Source organism: Anser brachyrhynchus (assembly GCF_964034855.1).
Source record: "Anser brachyrhynchus genome assembly, chromosome: 2".
In the NCBI taxonomy this organism is placed as follows: Eukaryota; Metazoa; Chordata; class Aves; order Anseriformes; family Anatidae; genus Anser; species Anser brachyrhynchus.
In genome coordinates, this window is record NC_137695.1 from 107,168,278 (window position 1) to 107,188,971 (window position 20,694).

The 20,694-nt window shown below is 44.8% G+C and overlaps 1 protein-coding gene and 1 long non-coding RNA gene across 2 annotated transcripts in view; one reads left to right on the forward strand and one right to left on the reverse strand.

The window, feature by feature from the left end:
* Window positions 1–3,177: 3,177 nt before the first annotated feature.
* On the reverse strand, window positions 3,178–14,349 carry LOC308190965. Its single transcript, XR_013947596.1, has 3 exons — window positions 13,643–14,349; window positions 13,384–13,561; window positions 3,178–11,558 (listed from the first exon to the last, which is right to left on the reverse strand). It is a non-coding gene; the product is annotated as an uncharacterized lncRNA (long non-coding RNA).
* A 39-nt stretch (window positions 14,350–14,388) lies between these two features.
* The window catches only part of APCDD1 (APC down-regulated 1), a 40,368-nt gene continuing 34,062 nt past the window's right edge, over window positions 14,389–20,694 (forward strand). The window contains exon 1 of the mRNA XM_080582816.1: window positions 14,389–14,704. Coding sequence (XP_080438942.1) covers window positions 14,656–14,704 — 49 coding nt within the window. The 5' untranslated portion in view covers window positions 14,389–14,655. The remainder of the gene's footprint in view (window positions 14,705–20,694) is intronic.

The following is a 20,694-nucleotide window of genomic DNA, read 5'->3' on the forward strand; positions in this document are numbered from 1 at the left end:
TTATGCTAGAAACTGATGAAATTATGCATAGTGTTATGAGCATCCAGAAAGGAAATAGCAATGTTTACAAATAGAAGAGATGAGATTTCGTCAGAAATAAAATATGTGAGTCTGAGGTCTTACTTCATTCAACATACAAGGTGTATATATCACACTGCTTGGATCCAATACGCTTAATGGAGAAAGGAAAGAAAGCTCAGTCAAAACTGAATTTAGTTGCCTGACATGCAGGGTACATGCATGAAAACACATGGTGTGCCTCATCTTTGCCTGTACGTGATAATGCTTACCTACTCCACAAGGTTGTTACAGGAATGTTTTGACCTAAATTAATTTAATACAATGCATTAGTGACACTTTCCTACAGCTGCAATAGTGAAATGGATGCATAAGTGGTGCTTGGGGACATGGTTTAGTGGGTTGCATTGGTAGTAGGGCAATGGTTGGACCAGATGATCTTGGAGGTCTTTTCCAACCTTAGCGATTCTAGGATTCTAATGGCAATGGTTGTCTTTCCAGCAAGTTCGTTCCACACACCAGGGCTGTTCACACAGAGCCACATCCTCCAGACATGGGTATGGATGGCTTCCTATATGTAGGGGATTATTCAAGAACATAAGCACATGGAAGAACGGCGCCTAAACTTTGTATGTGGAATCTAGCCAGTGCATTAGTACTGCTGGACACTGATACTTATTATTTATTGGTTCTCCTTTCTTGTTCTTATTCTCTAATAGCCTTATTTATTTCTCACGGTGGTCCACCATTTCATAGAACAGTGTGTCTTTTCTGAAAGAAATCACATGTTAATTTTTTTTGTTTGTTTGTTTCTTTTCAGTATTGTACCACTATCTTTAAAATTTTCAAATAAAAGCATGACTGGAAAAAAAAAAAAAAGTTAAATTACATCCACATGGATACTAATAAGTAGTCTCTAAGGTCTTAGCCAGTTGCCTAACCAAAACACAAAGCATATGGGAAAAAAAGGGGGCCTGAAATTGAAAAGCAGTGATTCTGTACTTTGATTGTTTAGTCTGCGTGGTTGAAGAGACATGAGGGTAGGGATAAGAGAGCAGGAGTTGGAAGTCTAGTGCAATTACTTGGATGTGTAATGATGTTAAAGGGCCCCCATCTGCATGTGTAAGCAAATACTCTATACATTTAGGTCTTTGCTCTTCTAAAAATCTTGTATTCATTTTTGTTTTTTCTATATCCATACATCTAGAAGGTACAGGACCTGGTCCTCTGGCGTTGCACCCAGCACCATGTGTACCGGACTGAACAGCCTTACTCCTAAAAGCTTCACCAAGAGCTCGGAGCTGCTCAGAGCTTATCATCTCCCCAGGTCCCAAACGTAGGGAGTAGTACTTGGTCTGCAAAAGGACCTGCATGGGGTGGAAATAACTGCGAGAGTCCCTCAGCCTGATTGAGACAGTTTGCAGTTCCCTTCCAAGCACCACCATGTTTTGCAGATTTTGGTATATTGATGAAAAGACCATTTTTTCTCTGTTCTTGTCCCACTCTCAGAACAAGCTTTCAAATCTGAGCTACCTTACCTAGGGGGAATCCAGGAAGCACTGAAAAATTATGGCATAGCATGAAATGATCTGATTCCCAGAGGAGAGACAGACCTCCACACACTGCACTGCTTCATCTGTATATTGGGCAGCCTGTCCCTATCAACAGCACCAAGAAATTGTGGCAATGACTGTGGTTTGCCGTGGTAGATCATCGAGTAATCGTCACGGATGGGTAACATATCTTCCACTCAGTAAGAAACATAACTGAACAAAGTTGTTTCTGTCCAAGAAGCAGCGATGTCTTGTAGACCAAACAGTGCTGTGCATCTCAGAGGGTATCAAGACTTGATTCTAAGACCCGGAATAAGTTGTTTTGATTATTTTTTTAATGTCCACTAATTTTGGATGCCTTGGATGGAGTCATATTTTTCCCACGTAAGTAATAAAAGGTTTTTTTCTTTTTTTTCTTTGTTTTTTTTTTACTGATTCCCTGATTCCCTTCTTTAGCCCCAGGCCTCTTCACTAGGTTCATAGAAGGGCATTTTCTGGTAGGTAAGGCAAACCTTTTCTCTTGCCTTTCACAGAAACAGTGAAAAACAAACAACTTCTTGATAAGTCTTTGAAAAACCAAATTTCACCCTAAAGTAGAGACCTAGCTAAGACAGCTCAGAAAATCACAACCTAGTGAGGGGAGAAAAAAAAAATACCACAGAGAACACTATGCAAGCTTAGCAACTGCAATTCAAGAGAAGCATTTGCTTAAGTACAACACATCTTTCAGCTTCAGTTTCTCAATGTATGTGATGAGATTACTTGAGTTGAAATAATTATAAAAACTTATGTGGGCTAACGTTCACTGAATGCAGAGACAGGCTGCAAAAATTTCTTACAATGCCAGGGCCTTTCCAAACAGATGTTTTATTTTAGTTTTACAAAACCATGCTGCTTAATCTTGTGACACAATCTACAGTTTAGACATAAAAGGATTTGGCATATATATATATGTGTGTGTGTATGTGTATGTATATTATATATACAAACACATATATGAACAGACACGTACTTAAGACAATTTAAGCGTTTTAACACTAGCATTCATATGCAGGAGAGAAATAGTAACAGGAGAATATAATTTAGTTGTTACGATAAACTATACCCCACTCTATTTAGAGTTTCTTCAGCTGCAACTGTTTACCAAGTGTCCTTCATCAGCAGATAAATATTTCTTCGTAAAAAGCTTATAAAACTTTTCTTGTTAGCACATCTCTAAGTGTTAACTGTCACCATATCTCCGAGGGTGTTACTTCCCTGTATCATTATAATAAAATGGGGTTTGCCTATGAGTGTTTTGGATTGTTTCTGCTTTGCCCAAGTGTCTGAGACTGTTTAGCTGAATTGTAGTTTCTTCGACTTCAGCAGCGAGTGACGGTGCCGTTAATCAAAAGCTTCTGTGATGCAAGGGGTCAGGGCAGAGCAGGGGCTCCTCGGTGCCACAGTCATAGCCCCTCTCTTCACGAGAGAAGAAGGGCCCTGAGCTCCTAAGACCTAATGGTGAGGTATGACAAAAGACTCGAGGTATGAAAGCAGAGGACCAGAACTCCTAGAGTCTGTGTGTTTTAAAATGTAGTCTTTGTCCTTTGACTGAAAAAAAAAAAAAAAAAAAAAAAGCCTTTCTTCACTGTTGTAATAGTGGCAAATTGCCCTGAAAGCTAGACTGTGGAAACGTGCCTCCATCCCCACTAATATTATTCAAACTTCCTTGAAGACAAGACGCATTAAATACATTAAATCTTAATACATTAAATCTTAATACATTAAATCTTAATACATTAAATCTTAGGCCTTTGAAAATGAACACTTAAAGCCAGTTCTGACCCAAAACAGCTCCTACCCAACATCAAGGTGGCATAAAAGTGAGTTAGAGAATCCCAACTGTTCACTTAACATAAAGGATTAAGAGGCTCACATCTTTTCTTAAACAATCGTTTTTACAGAAATTTTTCATTCTGTGTCAAATGTGACCCATTTTAAATGCAGCCCATCACAACTCATGCTTAAGCTTGAACCGTTGCCATTTCTATAGCTGAAGTGACCACTCTTTTGAACATGCAAACACCAATGCACCGACAGAGAAAGCTGAGGAGAAGGCCTCCTTTCTGTTGCAAACAAAACCCCCAAGAATATTTCTTTGCTATTCCATCATACAGGGCATGATCAAAAATTTCTGCAACAGCCTCAGGGAACACCTCCTCCTTTACTTTCCTTTTAGTGGGAATAAATCTCCTGCTTTACTTGCAAATTATTTTAGAAGCATTTAATTTGTGGTAGTATAAATTTTTCATGAGCACACCTTTCAAAGTGAGATTCTGAAAAGTTTTGCAAGAAATTTAAGCATGCCTTAAGCCAAGGCCCACAGAAATTAAATGAGATAACCAGCATAATGCTAGTTTATGGCTGAGCTAGTACTGGAACTTGAGAGTCCTGCTTCTTGAATTCTCTGATGTTAGATTGTATTGATTTGGAAAGATACACATCTTGGACTCCCAGAGGAAAGTGCTCCAGACAAAATAAATCACTGTCAGAAGTGGGTGAGATTCCACTGAAGTTATGCCAGGGGTGAGTTGAGCAATTCGTCTTCAAAGAAGTTTGTTGCATCTTATCTCCAGGAAGATATTAATGATATTAATGGCACATTTACGCAATGTAAGTTTCAACATGCAAATTATCTTTATTAAGACATTTCTTTCAGTTGTTTGCACTTGCTTTCAAACAGAACTATAAAGGACTTGTAACTAGCCCTACAACCTATCCCACTTCTGTTGAAACCAAAGGTGAAACTCCCACTGACTACAATAGGAAGCTACTGAACTATAAACCTGGACAAAACCTGGAACCATGGACTTGGTGTGCTTGGAAATCAAATGAGCAAATAAAAGGATAAATATTTTCATCATGATAATCAGGGCTGGTAAAAAGCAGGCTAATTGCTGTCCTTAATTGAAAGACTTCTGTGCAACTTTGTTCCTGGGATACAAGTTATCCTGCCTGTCATCCCGTAAAGCATTCCCAGTGATTGCATCTAGGACATTTCACTATTGAATAAGGAATATATAGCTCCTCAGAGCAAACTTTTGTACTGTCAAGGTGCCCAAAATCAAGTAGAAGCAAGTAGAAGAAAATCTGGGGATCTCGTAAGTAGCTACAGACTCATGTCAGGCAGGAATGAGATGAGTAATAAGTTTGGTAATGGTTGACCGTGAAAGCATGTGAACAATCAAATTGCACTTCACCGTAGTTTTTGGTTTCCCAATCTTGATGTTGAAGAGAAGAGAGAGACAGTGAGCGGTGGAGCATGTTGCAGGGGGCTCTTTACACCCAGCCACCCCTACTTCTCTTCCCTCTACTTCTCGGAGGTTTTAGCTCCTAGGCTACCGTGGCTGGTGGATCCTGTTGTGGTTGCACCCTCAGAAGACTTAGTAGGCATGCTACTGACTATATTCATAACATACAGGGATAAAAATACAAATACACAATAGCTCCAAAGAGGCACTCTTGCTTTGCACTCTGAGAGTGAGAAGTTAGCGCCTATCCACTGCTTGGTCTCTCTGTACTCCCCAAGGGAAAATCAAAATCCATGGGGCATATCTGGCACATAGACCTTAGTTTGACCCAAGGAATTAAGGAATTTATATGAATTTCACCCACTCCTCTTCCTGCCAAACAGCTCCCTTCATTGCAGCCAGTTTGCTCCCGTTTCGTACAACTGAGGCTCAGAAGAAAATTCTGCTACCCACTCACATATCAATGCAGAGCCATTGATATGGCCAACGCCCTGATCACATTAGCTTCCTCCAGCTCTGGAAGAGTAAAAGCAAGAGTGAAAAAGCTGCCTGACCCTTGATTCATAATGGAGACAATCTCCACGAAACACTCCTTTGAAAATATCTCACAGAGTTTACGACATTTGCATTAGGAGCAGAGAGCTTTGTGTGTAGACTTCTTCACTTAAGAAAATTACTACCAAATGTACTTTTTCTTTCTCTAACATGATGGGGAACAGTTCAGTAATTAAAGAGCACGCTGAAGGGGATATTTTTAGTAACTCGATAGCTTTAAGATCGCTGGAGTGAGCCAGGAGTGAAGCCGCACACAAGTGCAGTTACAATTGGAGGATCTGTGATTATTCCCATGGGAAACAGTTCCCCAGGTCGCCTGTGCAGGGGGTGTTTATTCATGTGCGTGTGTTTGACAGAGGAAGAGCAGTGCAGGGGGCAGCATTCCTCACCTTGTCTGTGGGCCACATCTTTGCTCTGTTTTCCTCCTCGAGCGTCACACGCATGCACGGCCCCTTATCGCACAAAGCAACGGAGGTGTGAATATGTCTGTTTTGCCAGGTATTTTCTATAATCCCCCACAGCTGCGTGTTCCTTGCTGTTGGGAGGCAAGTGCAAGGGGGCTGGGGCTGGGAGGAGGGCTGGAGAAGATGCTACTGGAGCCCCCAGGGAACGCAGTATCCATGCTCCAGGACACAGGTGGCATGGTTGGGTAGAGGGTAGCTTGCCTGTAGGTGTCCACATTTCAAGCTTTGCTGCAGCGCTGGGGAGAGCTGGCCAGAGCACAGCCCGTTTCCTGCCTGTGGGGTGGCCGGGGTGATGCACCAGCTTTCCATGCCGATGACTCAAGGGGCAGGCTGCCACGAGGATCCCCATGCTCCCATCCTTCGGCGGGCCAAGTCCTTTATCCCTTCTGCACTGCGATTAATTCCTCCCACGGCAGGAACAGAAAGTAACTCTGTGTGCTTTTTTATGGAAGCTAAATGTAACATTGTCCAGACCAAAAAAAGGGCAGGAGCAGAGGTAGAAGGCATCCTCCAGACACAGAGACCGTGCAACTCTTTCTGCACAGTTGCCTATAATATAGACAAAGACAAAAAAAGTGGGCGCAGCAGCTCTCTGTTACTCCAGAGGGTTACTCACTAGCTATTTTCTGGAGCCTAAATAGCATCAGCCCCAGAAAACAGAGGGATGTCTTACACCACCCCGGCTGTTGTCATCGGCTCTTATACTCCCACTTCTTGTACCAAGTACAGAAACGGAAGACCAAAGAAATCAGCCAGAATTCAGCCAGTCAGTGTCTCTCTTTTCCTTCTTCTCTTCTCTTTTTATTACCTACAACTGTAATTTAGCCCACTGCTTTCCAAGAAGCTGCTGGTAATATTTTCTCAGCAGATAAGCAGTTTTCCTGCAAAATCTGGCAGCTCTTAAGTAGCCCAGAGAACACCTTGCAGCTGCAGACAGGCTTGTGAAAGGAGACTGCCATTTAATTCAGGCAGTCAGCAAGCTGGCTGGCTGCTTATGGACTTGAAGAGCATGCACTTGGATAATGCACTATCCAGATGTTTCAAAGATTTTATATATATATATAAAATAGACATTTTAGACATATGTAAGTATTAAATATATTCATATGCCACCCATGCAAGTATGTATATAACATAGGTTTTTACATGCGTAAATAGATGGAAATGATGGAAGGAATTCAAAACTTACTGCAGTTGATTGGGAATACCCTGAGAAAATGTATACATCTCACTTAAAGCCATATTAATGCCTTTATATCTGTGCATGAACTCCCACTCAAAGTAATACTTCATGCTATATATGCATTGCTTTCAGTCTACGAAGCTATCCTCAGACTTGTACACTTTTTCCACAGCTGGGGAAACGGAGGCCCTGGGAAACCGAGCAGCTCACAAGAGCGTTGCACAACCAGCCAGGGCAGAGGCTTGCCCCTGGCACGCCGGCTGCCTAGGCTAGAAATGGTAACTCCTCAAGACTTCTAGTTGCTTGCTTTTTTTCCTCCTCCTTATTTTCAAATGACTTGGGAAAACTTGGTTCTGTGTTTTTTTTTTCAGAGCCAACCGAGCCCTCAGTGGCCGTGACGACACCTTGACCAAGTCGCAGTTTGACAGTGCATTGAGGTGGTAGTCTTTTGCTGAAAGATGCTGCTTAGCCCCACCTTGGGGGAAGAATTTGCAAAACGCACTTGTGCTTCAACATGTAAGTGGTTTTCAGAGCCAGGATCCCGAGGATAAAATTCAGCCTAAAACCTGAACAAACTCAGCTTTGTAATGAGCAAAGAAAAAACACCTGCACATCTTTGAGATAGCTGCAGAATGTGATACCCGTGATGTGAAATCAAGTTTGAAACTGGCTGCAATAATACCACAATGAGAAATAAACAGCCTCAGTGTGAGAATAAGACTGGATGCCTCCTGGTCAAAGGGCCACAAGAAAAACCCAGCGGCTTTGTGAAACAGGGTTGTACTTGAGACTTATCTTTGGCCATTTGTGTATCTAAGACGCATTACAAGAGACTTATCACTAAACACAAACGCTGAACCAAACTGTGAAAGAAAATTTTCCACTTGCACCCTCAAGGCAACACTCAGGACCCATGAGACAAGGAGAAGTAGCTGTGGTCGGAAAGAGCATCATGAACCAGCCATCTGACGGCACTCACATGGAGCCAGTACAGCCACGGAGGAGAGCACGCGACAGGGAAGCAAAGACAGAGTTTCCCACCTTCCTTCTCCTCCTGGGATAAACCTTAGTGCCCAGCTGCTAGCAGCCTCCTCCTCTCTGAAGAATGGCTCCCTTTGTAACGGGGCTGTTTGGAGCAGGTTCAATTTCCCACTCCTTCTCTCTCCCATTTGCATTTTCTCTGCTGCTCAAGTGGAAGGAAGGCCATGGGCAGTGCTCTGCATGGGACAAAAATCACATTTCCCAAAGGATCTTCTAATTAACCTGGAGAATCAATGGTCCCAAAGGGACTACAGGAAGAATATAAACTAAGAAAGTAACTCCCAGGTGCTTTATAGGAGCAAGTTGTTATTTGAGAGTCTCATGTAAGCTTGGCAGGACACATTAATCCATTTTTCAGTTTGGAAATGAACTCTGCTTCTTTGCGTAGTTTATAAAAAATTGCCAGAACTTCCATTTTCTCTAAGAAATTAATCAAAATCAAAGTTTAATTTTATTCTGAGAAAATATAAGCTGTACTGAACAACACTCTACTTGTGTTTAAATTTTTCCAGAAGCCTACTTTTGTTTTCAGAAATGGAAACAGTCACTGCTCCGATCAATTGCACAACTCTGCAGAGCAAGAAGATATATGGAGAGTGTTTTTGCCCAGACTGTAACAAATTTTCAATTGGTTGGTTTGGCTGTTGCTTTTTTTTTTTTTTTTTTTTCCTTTAAGAAACAACATCAGAAAGCTGCTGTGAAAACAATGGAGCACATAAACAACGTGTATGAAGGCATTTTTACCAAGCTGGTTTTCATGGTATTTGAGTGCCATGAATGAATGAAATCAGCAGTACTGGGAAGGGTGAGGATGGCTGCTAGCGTGTACACGGGATTAAGAAATATCTTCGCTCCCCCTTTTTCTTGCTTCCAGATTAACACCGCCAGCATACAAGCACTAGCTGTTCCTGCTGGCACTTTCAGCAGCCTCCTCTAGGGCCTGATCCAGCTCTCATTACAGTCAATGGGAAGACCCCTACTGGGTTCACTGGGAGCTGGAGCTGGCCCCAAAGCTCTGGTTGCAGGAAGAGCCCCACAAAATTGCCCGTGCTCATAGCGAAGTAATTCTAAACGGAGGAGTTGCGCTTTGGCTCTGAGCAATCCAATCACAAGCACGTTTCAAAAGCCAGAAACAAGTGAAGATGTGAAGAGAGGAGCATGTTTTATGGAAAGCCGTTCGCTTTGTTCAAGTGCTTTGCTTCTTTCTTTGTTTCTTTTGTCTGGGATTGCCTGAGCACTGCAGGGTCTGCTCTTCCTGTTCTTTTATACCCTTGTTCCCAACTACTTCTCAAACTACTCTAGGAAAACTGAAAAAAATGCTTCAGATAACCACATTTTTGTGCAAACAGTGATCTCTCAAGCAAGCCTCTTGTAGCAGATGGGGTCTGTGTGGTGTGCATATGCATGTGTGCATGTCTCTGCATGTATCTGGAAAAAAAAAATGAGGAAAAAAGCCTGCCTATCTTGACAATGGCCACAAGACCTTTTTTTTCACTGTTTGGTCTATATTTTCCATGCCTGTTCCTAGGTAGCAGACCTTCAGTGTGTGCATTGTGTCTTACAAGACTAAAACAAAAGCATTTCCAAAATACACTTCTCAGAGCAGTTGCCTGCCTAAACAGAGAAGAACAATAGAGTACAGACCTCTGAGGCAACCTGCACCGCCTCACAGACCAGTCTCACTCTCAGAGCCACACTTTGCAGGTGAGCATCACCACAGGTACAGGTCTAAGCAACTAAACCAGACTCAGCATCCCTCAAAATAAGTATGAAATTCCACTGTCCTCAGTGGCTACACTGAAGATCAAGCCTCCAGTGGGGGAAGATGAAACACTCTGCACAACTCTGTGAGCGAAACATCTTGAAAATACTGCCAAAGTCTCTGTCAATTCCTTCTGTTAACAAAGAATTAGAAAATAAAAATAATAATAATTAAAAAAAATCAGGTTACAGATCTTATTCTAAAAATATAAAAATGATAGAGGCAGGAACTGAGAACCTGAAATACCCCACAAACTATAGATTTTTCAGTCCAGTGTGAATGGAGAAACCAAACTGCCTGACATTTGTTTTACACTGTAAAACAATTTAACTTCTCCCTCAAATGGCCAAACCCCAAACAATAAGTCATACAGTACGTGTTTCTGTGCATCAGACAGGCTCTAAGCTGGTCTCATGGATTCTAACTTCAGCTGGTCATGTAGCAAAACCACTCTCCAAATCTTCACTTGAATTGACAAATTTGACATGGACAATTCACAAATAGAAATCTGTCAGACTTTTGATTCCTCGTGAATTAGTCACTCCACTCCTTTCCAATAAATCTTTACATCCCACTCCTTTGCCTTATTCAAAAGAACATATTGTCTTTTTAAAAAACATAATTTATCCATTAGCAAATCACAGTTGTGGCACTGCCAAAGCACTACTGAGGCGAAGGGAGCTACCCCATCCCATTCTTCTCCACAGCATAAAGTGCCCCATATGCTCGCGGCCTCCATGCTTTCCCATCGTCTCTCTGTTTTACACGTCTTTCACCACAAGACTGGCATTTGGCTGCCAGCCAACAAGCCCGCACCCTAGCTAGACGAGTGCCGCGCTGATACGCCTAGGTCTTTGAAGTGTCACGCAACAAGCCCAACAAGTTAGTTTTCTTCCTATTTTAATACTTTTGCAGAGGGCCCCAGCCCCAAAGTACATTTCCCATCAGGTTATGTTTCAGAACGGCTACTTTCTGTGCAAGACTCTGCTGACTTCCTTCTTAAAACGCTTTCCCTCCCCGTGATATTTTTGAGAACATGGCCGAGATGCCTTTGTAAATGATTTTACTTTATATCGACATTAAGCACATACCCTGCCCCAGGAGCCCAAGTTCAGAAAGTCATGGTTGGATTGGTTAATATAATTTTTAATGGGCGTGGATGTGACATGCTGCTTAGATCAAAGTGCGGAGAGCTGTTATTTGTCACCGCTTCCCGTTACAGCAACAGTAAATTCAGAACAGGGGCACAGTAATGAAACAAGTAGGACTAAACTGGGCGTATTTTCAAAAAAATATTGTGCATCAGTCTGAAAAATCCCACGTCCTTAAAATAATGCAAAATAAAAAAGGCGAGTAAAAGACAAAGTATAGTCTCTGTTGTTTTTGGAAAGTTCTACCGTGTCTGGGTCCACTGGGTATTGATTTCATTTTACTTCATTACCACATCTGAAGCTGCGCTGATAGTAAATCACAAGCGGAGCCTAATTTACAAAGTTGGCCAGTGGAGCAATAAAGTCATTCCCCTTTCTGCTTATGAAAAGCTGTTAGCGATGCTGCTGATGGGGGGCTCTCACTTCCCAGGGGACGAGCTGTGCACTTTTGGGATAACCGACTTTTTGCAGACAGTTCTCAGTCTCATCTTTTTGCAGATAATTTTGTTGTTTGATTCACAGATGGCAGAATAGATGGTGTCTACAGGAAAGAAAAAAAAAAGAAAAAAAAAAACTCCCTAGGGATGTTGCTACTTTTATAGAATTACACTTCAAAACTTCTAGCCCTTCATTAGTGTTCCCAGTGATGCTGGCTACGCCTTAAACCCTGGGTCTGCATTTCTGTTATCCCCTTCTGACTCGCTGCTTCTTCAGGAGAGGTTGTAGGTTGGACATGTGGAGGGGCAACAGCAGGAATACGTACCGGGCTCTGAAGGGACACGCACTCACTAACCAGCAGTAGCAGGCTTACATTACTAGAGCCTTCCTACACACCGTGTCTGTACTCTGGCCAAATAAGTGAGACTCTTCCAGCTGGCTGCGTCCCACCAGGCAGGACCCCCTTGCAGCAGTGTGCTGCTCAGGACCAGCCCTGGGGCAGCTCACTTTTTCACCTGCATTGCTTTTCACACATCCTTGTATCCCATAGGGGAGGCAACGTACCTGAAGCAGGTCAAGGGTCCCCAAGACTCATAAACACAGATGCTTGTACCGTATATAAGTGAAGTTTTTTAACTTGCTCATTGGGCCTTACAGAGCCTGCAGGTAAAGAAAACCTACTTTGGTGTCTTTGCTACTGTCAGATTGTTACAGATGGTGAAATTAAGACTTTTGGCCTGGATTAATCTTGATCCCCTCCTAAAAACAGCCAAGTGGAGTACACAAGTCTTGTCAAACAGCTTTTCCAACTGCACTGGGTATACAGCATGAATCACTGAATCACAGAATATCCTGAGCTGGAAGGGACCCACAAGGATCATTGAGTCCAACTTCTGGCTCCACACAGGACCACCCAAAAATCAGGCCACGTCTGAGCACCTTGTCCAAATGCTTCTTGAACTCCAGCAGCTCAGTGCTGTGACCCCTGCCCTGGGGAGCCTGTCCCAGTGCCCGACCACCCTCTGGGTGCAGACCCTTTCCCTAACCCCCAGCCTGACCCTCCCCTGTCCCAGCCCCATGCCGTTCCCTCGGGTCCTGTCGCTGTCCCCAGAGAGCAGAGCTCAGCGCCTGCCCCTCCGCTCCCCTCGTGAGGGAGCTGCAGGCCGCCATGAGGCCTCCCCTCAGCCTGCTCTGCTCTGGCTGAGCAAACCAAGGGACCTCAGCCGCTCCTCATACGTCTCGCCCTCCAGGCCCTTCACCATCTTTGTAGCCCCCTTTGGACACTCCCTAATAGTTTTATGTCCTTCTTATACTGTGTCACCCAAAACTGCACACAGCACTTGAGGTGAGGCCGCACCAGCACAGAGCAGAGCGGGACAATCCCTTCCCTCGACCGGCTAGCCGTGCTGTGCTTGATGCATCCCAGGACATGGTTGGCCCTCCTGGCTGCCAGGGCACACTGCTGGCTTGTGTTCAGCTTGCTGTCAACCAGAACCCCCAGATCCCTTTCTGTGGGGCTGCTCTCCAGCCCCTCATCCCCCATTCTGTACATTTGTCCAGAGTTGCCCCATCCCAGGTACAGAATCCGGCACTTGCTCTTGTTGAACTTCATATTGTTGGTGACTGCCCAGCCTCTAATTTGTCAAGATCTCTCTGCAAGGCCTCTCTGCCCCTGAGGGAGTCAACAGCTCCTCCCCATTTAATATCATCTGCAAACTTACTTAGCATACCTTCAAGTCCTACATTGAAGTCATTTATGAAAACATTGAAGAGAACTAAAATGGAGCCCTGTGGAACCCCACTAGAGACTGCCTGCCAGCCTGATGGAACCCCATTTACTATAATCCTTTGATTCACCTCCCTTCACACGCACAGCTGACAAACATCTCTGTGGCAACTAGACAAATGGGTTGAAGCTGAGCAAATACCATTGGGTAAGGGCATTTTTATGGCCGTACCCCGTGTTACTTGTTCATGTTCATGTGCACCTGCTTCTTGAAGGAGGTTGCTCTTTGTGCATCTGTCTCCAGGTCACTGACCGGATATCCAAACACTACTGGTTTGTAGAGACCGCCACCAAGTGCTCTGGAAACCATTCTTTCTGTCCTGAAAAACAGTTGTTTGAAGGAAAAAGTTTAACCCTGAGAATCCAAAGCACCGGAGCTCTAATTCTGACTCACCACTTACTTGTTTCTGTTTCCTCTCTGTACAAATAAGGAAGATTAAATTTATTCTTCCTTCTCGAGGGAGTTGGAAGGAGCCATTATTGTTTGTATTTCTTTGTAAGCATGCAGTGTGTAAACACTTTAGCTTAAACTGTTCAAAAGTCAGATGTGTTGATTTTCTCCAATTTGTTACACATTCTTTGCCATGGGACCCTATGGCTGAGCTCACGAGTCCAAAGAAAAGCCAGCAAACATGATGTCCCTGAGCAGAGGACATTATAAAAGAAAGCCCCGTGCTCCAACCCAGTCCCATGAGTCATTTGCGTGTACAACACTAAGCACACGCACTGAGCGCTTGCACGACCAGGGCCTAAGCCCAGCCTAAAAATCAAAACTACAGACGGGAGCGAAAGGCGTGCAGAGGAACGCGGCCCTGAAGAAGGCAACCTAGGCGCCCACCCTTTGCTTTTAACGTGGAGCCACGCTGCCACACGAAGCTGCATCCTCACGGCGGGGGGGCAAGGGGCACTGGGGTTGCTGTACCTGCCCACAGCCTCCCCGGGGGCACCTTGCCCCCCCCCGGCACCGACCCACCCACCCTCCCGGCGGGGGATTTTGGGGTTTAAGGGGGAGAAGGGTGTCCGTCCTCCCCCTCCCTCCGCGGGAAGACCCCTCCGCGGGGTGCCGGGCGGAGCGGGGCCGCCCCCTGCAGCCCTCCCTGGCCGCGCAGTCCCCACCTCCCGCCCCCTCCTCCTCCTCCTCCTCCTCCTCCTCCTCCTCCTCCTCCTCCCGCTGGAAGGGGAAATATGAAGCGGGGCCGCCGCGGCGCTCCGCGGAGAGTTGCCGGCGGCGCGGAGCGGAGCGGAGCGGGTCGGAGCGGAGCGGAGCGGGAGCCCCCGAGCAGCGGGCAGCGGGGGCCGGCAGCCCCGAGGAGAGGGTCCCGCCGGCCGCCTGCCCCCTAGCGCCGGCCATGGGCTGCCCTTCGCGGCGCTGAGCCGCGGGTCCCGGAGCGCAGGGGCGCGGAGCGGAGCGGAGATGTACGGCAGGCTCATGCGGTGCCTGCTCCCAGCCCTGCTGCTGCACGGTGAGTGCGGGGCACCCCGCCGGGGGAAGCCGTCGGGGTGGTGCGGGTGGGAGCCGGCAGAAAGCTGCGGGGACGGGGCTGCTGCCGGGCACCTCCCGCGGGGATGCTGCGGGCTGGAAGCAGCAGCTTTGTCACCGCCGGGGCTTGTGCCCGAGTGGAAGAGAGCCCGGGTGTCTCTGCGGGCAGTTCTGCTCCGACACGCTCTCAGCTTAGCCCTGGGATGAAATTTCTCTGAAGCTGCACAGTAGGCAAAATGTTAGCCCTTGGCATATGGGACTGGAGCGTGCTGCGTTCGGCTTGTACGCTCATACCAAGACAACTTTAGGTGACAACGCATTTGCCCAGAATCCCGGAGTTCATCAAGAGCGACTTCTGCAAAAGAGGCTGTTTAATTTGCTGCTGAGGTATGTCCAACATTTGGCAGCCAGATTTGAAAAGTCCGGGTGAGATCTTGTTGTCAGAGAGTGACTCAACCTACTCAGCTACAGCGTCGTTCTGAAGCATGTTCCTAATTCGGGACTGCTTTGCAGCATCCCACCGCCTTCTGCTAAATTTCTTAGGACCCTCAGCTTACTCGTAAAAAGAGGAATTTAGCTGTTACGATGCAAGCAACCTACATGGATTCAATGTGAGGTCTGTGGGGGGGGGGGGGTAAGGGTTTCAAAGCTATTCCTGGGATTGATTTTGTGGAGCAGGGATTGTCTCTCTCTGTGTTTGTACAAGTGCTAAGCACACAGATGGTATTCGATAAATAATAAAGAGCATGGACTTCTGATTGTGTATTTTGTTTTGAGAGACAAAGAGCAAGAGACCTCGTTCCCCAGGAGGGCGTTTTATACCCTTCTCACAGCTCAGCTATGAAATCCAGAGAGTGCATAAACGTGTTTAGTTAAGCCAGACCTGCTGGGACGCCAAAGGTGTTCCTTAAAACTCTGTGAACTGAGACGTAAAAGTGGAAATGGGAGGTTTGAAGTTAGAGGGTAAGGAGAGGAGGTGTAATTACAGGGTTGGACTCCCTGGCTCATCTGCTTGGAATTACAGAGCAGTGCTGAACCCTGGCTGGAGCGGGAAACAAATCAGGGATGATGATCAGATCAAAACAGCAGCTGCCAAAAGAGGATGAAGTAGGAAAATTGTCCATTTTTTCCATATGTAGTTATATTTCACCTAATAATGTACACCTACATTGTCATAGAAAGAAACAGGTCAGTGTGTAAACATATACACATCACTAATGTAGCAGTGCACAGCTTGGATCTGAGCTTCAAGCATGGGGAAACTACTGCCCTCTTAAAAGCCTGAAAACTCACATTATGCATTTGAAGTGTAGCCAGTCGAAATGTGTTTACCCTGTTAGCTTTAACTTGGCCTAGAGCTTTTCTCCACGTGCCACAGAGTCAACAGGAGCATCCTTTGGCCAGCGGCTAGCCCGAACTGGTAATACATAAGAATAAACAGCAATCCCAGGGGATCGCAGTGCTAAGCCTTTTCACATCACGTGATGTTGTCTTAAACTCTTCTATTGTGCATGGCAAATTAAGGGTTAAAAGTGAGTGAGAGGGTGTGTGTGTATTTAGGGTTTAAAGCTTTATAATGCAAGTCAAAATGTCCAGTAAGACTTCATTATGTTAAGAAATGCCTCTATTTAATGCCTAAATTTAATGTCGCTGAATTACAATTTGGAAAAACTTGTATTCCTTAGTCAAAATAAAACCTGTACAATGTCAAAAGAGGTTTGCAGCTGGAAGTTGTCCATTATCACTGTTTTCTTTGCTTAGACAAAAAGCCACAGAAGTTTCAGATGTCAGGTGCTAAGATCGTTCAGCTCCAAAAAACCTGATTAATAAGAGCCACCTCCAAGTGGGTTCAAAACAAATTTGGCTAATTTCTTTTGTAAATGTAAACTTTTTTTTTTTTTTTTACAAATACAAACGCTAAGAAGAAACTTTAGTATATTTCTGATTATGTTACCGCTGAATTAGAAACCATAACTAAAACAATTTGTTGATAACGTCATGGAAATAGTCCTAATAAAGATGATGAAGGCAGGACTGCTGTGTGTTTCAGAGCAAAACTGTTTATGCTTTCAAAAGTTCTCTGGCAATATTGCTTAAATTAGTTGCAAAGTGTTTAATTTCAAAACCTGTTCAGGAAAACAATAAGTAAATATACAGCGATGTAAATACCCATGTCTGTAAAATGGACAAGAACTGTGCTCCGTGCTAGAGGCATATGAGATCCGCTCCCTCAGTAACATACTTCTGTTGGAAATCTGGAAGACAACGAAGAGGAAAAGAGAGAAAGACGCGCCGCTTGCAGTAAGCCTTCTAGAGTTAGCAGGGAGAGCTAGAAAACAGGCTGAGTTTTATTCACAGTTTCATCAGTGTAAATTCGATTTCACCCATCTCCGTGGCTTGGCTGTGGGCTCATGATGTTATGGCGTGGTGGTCGTGAGCAGAAGGGGTGATTTTGGCACTCTGTAGCCTGTCTGTAGGAGCCAGGCTGGTAGGTGGTGGAGTCCCAGACTCACGTACAGCATGCTGAAGGCAAATAGGCTCAGCTCTTTGAAGCAAGAGTAGTGTCTTATTATCTATGCAGTGCTTTAGGTAGGGCTGGTGGAGGGTGGGATTACCTATAATAAGCTCGTTTAGTGCTGTCTGTACTTGGACAAAAGTCCCATCAGCGTTGAAGGGAGTCCCACCTGAACAAACACCCGTGCTTTGTATGGAGGATGGAGCCGGGGTGTGCAGCCCGCGCGGCAGAGCACTGCAGATGTCTGTGATGGAGACCAGATGTCGGCTTCAAAGGGGGCAAGACCAAACTACTGTTGATATTGAATTGCACTTACGGTCCAGAGCTGCACCCACTGCGCTCCGGCTGCCCCGCGTGGAGGTGGGCTTTAACCCTTTGTGGCTGCGGAAGGAAGCAGTGATCCAACTTAATGGCCAAACCTAAACCTAACAGAGTTCCTCAGCTCTGCAATTTCTTGGCACTTGGTCCTCTGGTCTCTCCCAAATGGGGCCATGGAGCAAGGACAGAGCTATAAGATGATGGAGGGTCTAAGCCTGGGCCGGCCAGCCTTGGAGGAGTTTCCTTTTTGCTCTCCCGTTTAAAGCTACTTTATCTGTCTCTAGGATCTTCCACACTGTGCAATGCCTATTTCCCTCTGCGAGGCTACAGGTCTCTTTTGAAGCCGTGCCCGAAAACGCTGCATGCACAAGAAAGGCAGCAGATACCTGTGAAAGGAAATCATTGTCCCATCTGCTTTTATGACTATGAAATTCAGGTTTCCTTTCCCGGCCCCTTTGTTCATGGTAGCTAATTTAGGTCCTGATCCTGTGAGGACTGTTTGAAGTTTCGAGCGCAGGGAAAACACTGGTAAACACAGACAGCGGCTTGGTAACGGGACATTGTATTCTGCACCGCAGTTACACAAGTTTGCACTGCAGCTGAAGGCCTGTCATGGGCGTTATCTAGCACGCTCCCACATCAAGAAAGAGCGTAATCCAAATGTGTATTTATTTAATTGTGCAGGGCAACTGCCCAGATAAGGAGAACTATAAACTTAATCCGGTCAATTATTCTTTATCTGTGGTAAAGTTTTTAAAGTTTCAGACAAGTTCGAACTTGAACAGGGCTTGCTGCAGAAATGCGGCACGAATGTTCAGATGTTTCCGTCGGAGGTGAAGCCATCACGTATTGCGAACTTGGACTGCCGCTCGAGATTGTTTTAGTTTATAACAAAATGGTATTCTGGATTTAAGTTGCTGTAAATGAAAGAAAAGCAGTTCCTACTAAGCAATCCCAAGCTAAATCCAGTTTTGAGTCCTACTTTCTGGTAACTTTTATTCTCCTGTTCAGCCAAGGATGAACCTGCCAAAAGCCTAGGAGCTTTGAGCCCGCGTTTTGCAGCACTACATTTGGCCACATTTGAAGCCAAGGTTTGGATTCTGGTAGAGGTGTTTGTTAATTAAACTGATTAAATCTAAACAGTTTAACATTTAAGATTATTCGAGTTGTACTTTTGCAACCAGGAATAGCTGAGAAGAGAATTTGGCCGGGGTGTATAAGTATGAATTAAAAGATGAGAATTTGTGTTCAAGCACAACAGTACTTACCATTATCTGTGGTGCAGTTGTTCGTTATTTGCATACTATTTTTCAGAAAACCGAGACATTTAGTGTAGCAGCTCACAGTTTTTTTGCAGAAATGTTGGCAGGGAGCTTTTACAGAAAGCTGCTTTTGAAACACATTTGGGTAATGGGCTGCCAGCAGATTGCCCTTTTAAGATTTGTATTTTACTCGCAGCTATGCGCAGAAATCTTTGAAGAACTTGAAAGTAACCTATCTTCCCTTGCAATTATTTTTATCTAGAGTGGTTGTTCCCACATCAGATAGAGGTTTAGGGGTGAACCCCGGAGCCTGAACCCTCTTCCTTATCAGCACCTGGTACAGTGCGTGCTGCCAGCTGTGCCTTACTGGCCTGGCAGCTGCGCACAGCTCTGCTTTCCCATTCAGATGGATGTTGGGTCTGCCCCTCTAACTCGTGATTTGTGAGGCCCTGGGAGGGGATTCCCAGCTAGAATATGGAGCTGTAGCACCTCCTGTGCTGTCTTCCATGAAAACTTCGATGCCAAAGCTGGATTGTGATCTACACTACTTGGGCTTGATTATGAAAGTGAAGATGGATATCGATGCATCAAAAATGTGTTTGTTTTTCTTCATTTTGTTTCTCTAGCTGGTATTTTTGACAAGTTCTGGAATTTTCCTTTTCCTTTTGGGCTTGCTTCTTTGAGTAAACAGCCATCATGGGGAGGGAGATAAAATCTTACGGCCTGTGGTCATAGTATAGCTAATGTTAGTGTTAACCAGAGGCTTCACAGAAATACTGCTATTAGCCTTTTGCAAAGAATGGTTTTTATTTGAAGGTTGTCAAGCTTTTGAGTGATAATATAATGGATTTTTTTTTCAATCAAATGCACAAAATTCCTTCATATCACACACACAAAAATAAATAAGTAAATAAAAGTAAGTCAGACCTTGAGTCTGAAATACATGACTTGTCATGGAGGTGCTGGTGTCTACCAGCAGGTGTCTGTGCTGTAGAGAATAGCAGAGCTGGATCCCTTTGAATGAAAGCAGTGACTCCAAGTATGTTGCAACTGTGTCTAGGCTCCGAAGTGGGCTTTGAAGAGCCATGAAATTCTTTTGCCAGTTTTGTGAAAGCACTTTTTAACCTTGAGCCTTCCAGCAGCATCCCACTTAACATCGCCAAACGGACCTTTTAAAATGAGTGCCATCAGCCCCGTGAGACTCTGGTTTTGCAGAACACTTCACTGTGCACAGCCAAAAGGAGAGTAGGGGACACTGTGCTGCTTCGGATTACCCTCAGTGTGGAAAAGCACAGGGGGGTGGTGTTCAGTTTAATGCCCCATGCAGGAAGCACATCACCAGTCTTTGTAGGGGATCTTTAGATGATAGAAGAGACGTTATGGCACCTTTGTATGGCAGTCATGTATGCAGGCATATGTAGGTGCATACAAAAATGTTGAAATGATTACTCAGTGAGGGCGGAGACTGTGCTAAATTAAGTATTTCCTTGCCCTTGCGACACAAACATTGCAAAGTGTAGTGAGCAAGGTAAGGGTCCCATCACTGCCTTTTAATCTTACACCATAATTCCTATCCTGATAGTCATGTCCAATCTATGTGATGCAAACATCTTCTACATCTTTTCCTCAATCTCTGCAGTGTTCCTTGTGTCCTCATGCCTGTCTTGATCACCTAAATTTGTTCCTATCCTCATTTGTCACAGTTTAATTGATGGAGTCCTGAGCAAATACTCTCTCTTCAGGTACAAATCTCGGTGGCTGATGATGCAAATCTTCCTTCCATCTGCTGGGTTTGTTGCTTGCAATTTGCAAGACAGAACTACATCCAGTTGTACATCCAGGGAGAGTTGGGGCACAACTGGCTTTTAAGCAATATCA